Here is a 4640-nt window from a genome sequence, read left to right as displayed (position 1 = left end):
AACCCGCCACCTTAGGTGTACGTGGCTGGCGCCTTAGCCGGTTGAGCTATAGGCGCCGAGCCTGTTTGTTTGTTTTTGAGATAGAGCCTCACTCTGTTGCTCTGGGTAGAGTGCCATGACATCATTGCTCACAGCAACCTCAAATTCACAGGCTTGAGAAATCCTATCACTTCAGCCTCCTGAGTAGCTGAGACTGTAGGCATGTGCCACTACGCCTGGTTATTTTTAGAGATAGGGTCTCGATTTTGCTCAGGCTGGTCTTGAACTCCTGAGCTTAGGCAGTCCACACCCACCTTGGCCTCCCAGAGTGCTAGGGTTATAGGTGTGAGCCACCGCACCTAGTCTATCAGCTAGTTTTTCTATTTTTCTTTTTTAGTAGACAGGGGTCTCACTCTTACTCAGGCTGGTCTCAAACTCCAGAGCTCAACCAGTCTACCCACCTTGGCTTCTCTGTGTTAGGATTACAGGCATGAGGAAAAGGATAAGGTTTTACTGAATTCTGTTTCCAAAGCATCTGGATAGGACCTAAAAAATCAAGTCATTCATCCAGATGTTTAATCTACATGGTGCCAAATAGTCAACTGTTCTGAATTGAGCCCAAAGTTAGATCACACTTTCTGCTCTAGTGTTTATTTAACATTTATCATATACAGACAGGCCTGTGCTGTTCATGATCTTGCTACACATAAGTCTAGGCCTGGACTGCTCAACTTAGAGTTTGGGGGCTTGGGGACCAGGGCTGATATGCCCTGGACAGGAGCATGACCTCTTGCTGGCATTTATCTACTGAATGAGCAAGTGATTCATCCTTTGCTATATAGTAGTTAATAGTTGGCTGGGTGCTACCGGTACAGCAGAATAGATAGGAGTTGGCCTCTGTCAGTCATATTCTACTTCTGCTTCGGAATACTACCTTCTAGAAAGAGAGGTGACTTTACTGAGCATACTCAGCCACACTAGATACTTTTTTCCTGCCTGCCGGAGTCCAGGTCTTTTTGTTTTTCCTTAGCCCCACACACGCGCCCTGGCTGCTGGCCCACAAGATCCACTCTCCGCAAGAGAAAGAAGCTCTTTATGCCTTAACGGTGAGTTTGGCTTACCCCTTAGCCTAAGCTTTTGTGTCCTGGTGCTAGAGAGAGAGAGAGAGCCGAGAGGGACTTTATCTTCTCCATAGTCCTTTTTTCGTGGTGGGGAGCACCTCAGAGTCTCACTTTTATAGGCCTTGAACAGTAGGTGGGAAGAGGGAGTGGTGGGCCATAATCTCTGTCTTAGATCTGTTCTGAGCCTGCTGTGGGAGAAGGAAAAGAAGTTTTTATTTCTATTTGCCCTTCTGAGATAGACTGGCAAGTTCGAGTATCTGTAGGGCCAAACAGGTAGCATAGAGAGTGAAGCAGCTGGGTTAGGACCAAAAAGCTGGTGAGCGTGTGTCCCTTCTAAAGAGGGCAGCCACAGCATAGAACCACCAGTGGTTGGTTGCCAGGCATTAGTTTGGGACCTGGATTGCTAGAACTTTAAGAGAAACTAGAAGTCCATATTTTTATATTATTATTATTTTTTTAAATTGAGATAGTCTCACTTTGTTACCCTCAGTAGAGTGCTGTGGCGTCATAGCTCACAGCAACCTCATACTCCTGGGCTCAAGTTATTTTCTTGCCTCAGCCTGCTAAGTAGCTGGGACTATAGGCGCCTACCACAACCCCCAGCTAAGTTTTTGAGACAGGGTCTTACTCATTCTCAGGCTGGTCTCAGACTCCAGAGTGCTGGGATTACAGGCATGAGCCACCTTGTCCGGCCTCTAAGAGGTCTCCTTAAAAGGTAGGATGACCTCAGGGTGTGACAAACTCGACTGAGCATAAACTTGGCAGTTATAGCAAGATGGAACTGTTGACTTTTTTTTTTTTAATGAAAATGTTCTCTTTCACCAAAACGTTTGCCATCATAGGCTTGAGGAAGTGTTAGCTGTGGTTCCAGTATAGTCTTCAGCAAATGATCATCAGGTTCAAGGAAGGCCCTGCAGCCATGGCTTTCTAGCTTCTCATGGGGGTCCTGTATCTGTGCAGGTGCTGGAGATGTGTATGAACCACTGTGGAGAGAAGTTCCATGGTGAGGTGGCTAAGTTCCGCTTCCTGAATGAGCTGATCAAAGTGTTGTCTCCAAAGGTGAATATCAGGGCTTGGTCCAGCCTCTGTGCCATGCCTATACCCACCTTTCAAACTCCTGTCACCTTTCTCTGGCAGAGGCAGGCCTGCACATGAACAGAACCTGCTGGCTTGTCTCTGGCTGTGAGACAAGGTCCTGCATGTGAAAGCACTCTCCTCTCTGAGCTGTCAGCTGTCCCCTGCTCTTCCATTGTTAGTATTTTCACATTTCCCTTTAAAGTGGCCTGGGGGTGTGCAGCCTAGTGGAGGTGAGAAACTCTAGCTGAGAAGCAGTTTCCTGGATAAAGTTTCCTATCTTCTTGCTTTGCCCTCTACCTTTCTTTCCTCCTGTTTGAGCTGCATCACTGTGAGGTAACTGGCGTTGATGGAGCCCTGTTTTACTGCATAGTAGCAGGAGTTCTCTGATGCCTACTGTGCGTCCTAGGATAGATTCAATTCTGGCTCTACCCAGAATTAATGTAACCCAGCCCCTACACGTTGAGGGCTCAGTACTATTTATATAGTCTACTTTAGACAGCAGCCCTAAGTCTTATGTGTCCTTAAGCTTTTGCACTGCTAACTGCAAATCCAGAGGTTCCTTTGACCCTTCTCTCTAGGTTCCATAATTCACTGGAATGACTTTCATAGAACACAGGAAAGCACTATATTTCTATTAGCTCCATTAAGATACAAATGGAAGCAATATGTAAGGCAAAGTTTTAGTAGTAGGGAAGAGAGACACATGGAATCTGAGCTTGCCACCTTTACATCACATTGGTGTGTTCACCAACCAGGAAGCTCTCTGAACCACCTTGTGTCACAGTTTGTTTTCCTCCTCTGGTGGTAATATAGGATTTTATCAGACAGGAATACAGGAGTAAAAAAGCACCAGAGCTTCTGGCAAAGGGGAAGAGCTAAGTTGGAAGTCTTCCCTACGTTAGAGTTTTGATCTAGGGGTTCATTACCTAGGTACGATTGATCAAAATATTGTCCAATTCCAATTCTAATTACATGGTTGAGCTCTCTTGAGTGACCAACCCCATTCTTGAAACTAAGCAGCTACCATAAATTATTAGTCAAAACTAAGATGTGGTCGAAGAGAGCTTGCTGTGAATAAGACCCCCTCTTAGGACTCATATTCCAAAGGCTTTTGAAGTTCTGCGTCAGGGACTGAGACAAAGACCAAATCTTTTTTTTGTCATACTTGCCCCAATGAAAAAAAGAATGTCCCCAGTGGTATGGACAAAGCTATGGCCTTGATCTGTATGTGGTGGTCTTTAATTTTAGCAGTTACATCAATTTAGATTTAATTTTAGTGGTTTAGATCAATTGCTCGAAACCCAGGAAAGGTGCTGGGACAGGGTACCAGAAAATTTGGCTTCTAGTTGTGTCTCCCTCTAAACCAGCTTGAGCAGCTCGTTCTCTGGGCCTCAACACTCCTCTCTTTACTGGAAGTATTGGCTAAGTGGTCTCCCAAATCCCTTCTAGCTCTAGAATTTTTTCCTTTTTACTTTCAGTACCTGGGGTCCTGGGCCACAGAAAAAGTTAAAGGAAGAGTCATTGAAATACTCTTTAGTTGGACAGTCTGGTTTCCAGAAGACATCAAGATTCGAGATGCCTATCAGATGCTAAAAAAACAAGGTCTGACTTCTTTTACCTCTGTTGTATTCCCTTTTGACAGTGTCTTGTTTCTTCTTGCTTTTTTGTGTGCCTTGCCATTTTTTGTTGAAAGCTGGACTTCTTGTATAGGACGGTAGAGGCTAATGTAATTTTTGTTTGTTTTTAGTTTTTTTTTTTTAATACAGTATGGCTTTTATTTACTTAGTCACAGTGTAGATCTTCAAGAAGATGTATAGATTTGATTTTCTCTATACCCCGAAACCATATGAACCACCAGCACAACAAAAGTCAAAATACAAATTATTCATGCCACTAAACTTTGTTTTATTTTATTTTCTGAAATTTTTGGTTGCTTAAATCAACCTCTTGCCTTGAAATAGTAGGATTTTACTGTGAAGTACAGATAAATATTACTTCTGAGTCAGAGTTTGAAAAATACTATTCTGAAGGCCAGGCACGGTAGCTCACACCTATAATCCTAGCTCTTTGGGAAGCTGAGGTGGGTGGATTGCTTGAGCTCAGGAGTTTGAGACCAGTCTGAGCCAGAGTGACACTCCGTCTCTAAAAATATAGCTGAAAATTATAGTGGGTGCTTCAGCTACTTGGGAGACTGAGGCCAGAGGATCACTTGAGCCCAAGACTTTGAGGTTGCTGTGAACTATGACTCCATGGTGCTCTACTGATGGTGACAAAGTGAAACTGTCTCTTGGCTCTGTGCCTGTGGCTTAAGCGGCTAAGGCGCCAGCCACATACACTTGAACTGGCGGGTTTGAATCCAGTCCCAGCCTGCCACACAACAATGACAGCTGCAACCAAAAAATAGCCAGGCATTGTGGCAGGTGCCTGTAGTCCCAGCTACTTGGGAGGTGGAGGCAGGAGACT

The 4640-nt window shown here is 44.6% G+C and overlaps 1 protein-coding gene across 1 annotated transcript in view; it reads left to right on the top strand.

Moving 5' to 3' along the window:
• Nucleotides 1–4640, top strand: part of GGA2 (golgi associated, gamma adaptin ear containing, ARF binding protein 2) — a 44714-nt gene that overhangs the window by 15115 nt on the left and 24959 nt on the right. Inside the window, exons 3-5 of the mRNA XM_012808929.2 lie at nt 1010–1085; nt 2061–2159; nt 3656–3779. Of these exons, the coding sequence (XP_012664383.2) occupies nt 1010–1085; nt 2061–2159; nt 3656–3779 (299 nt within the window). The remainder of the gene's footprint in view (nt 1–1009; nt 1086–2060; nt 2160–3655; nt 3780–4640) is intronic.

Source organism: Otolemur garnettii, unplaced genomic scaffold, assembly GCF_000181295.1.
Source record: "Otolemur garnettii isolate 467f Iridium unplaced genomic scaffold, OtoGar3 scaffold00096, whole genome shotgun sequence".
In the NCBI taxonomy this organism is placed as follows: domain Eukaryota; kingdom Metazoa; phylum Chordata; class Mammalia; order Primates; family Galagidae; genus Otolemur; species Otolemur garnettii.
Note: the sequence above shows the minus strand (reverse complement) of the source record. Positions and strands in the feature narration are given on the sequence as shown.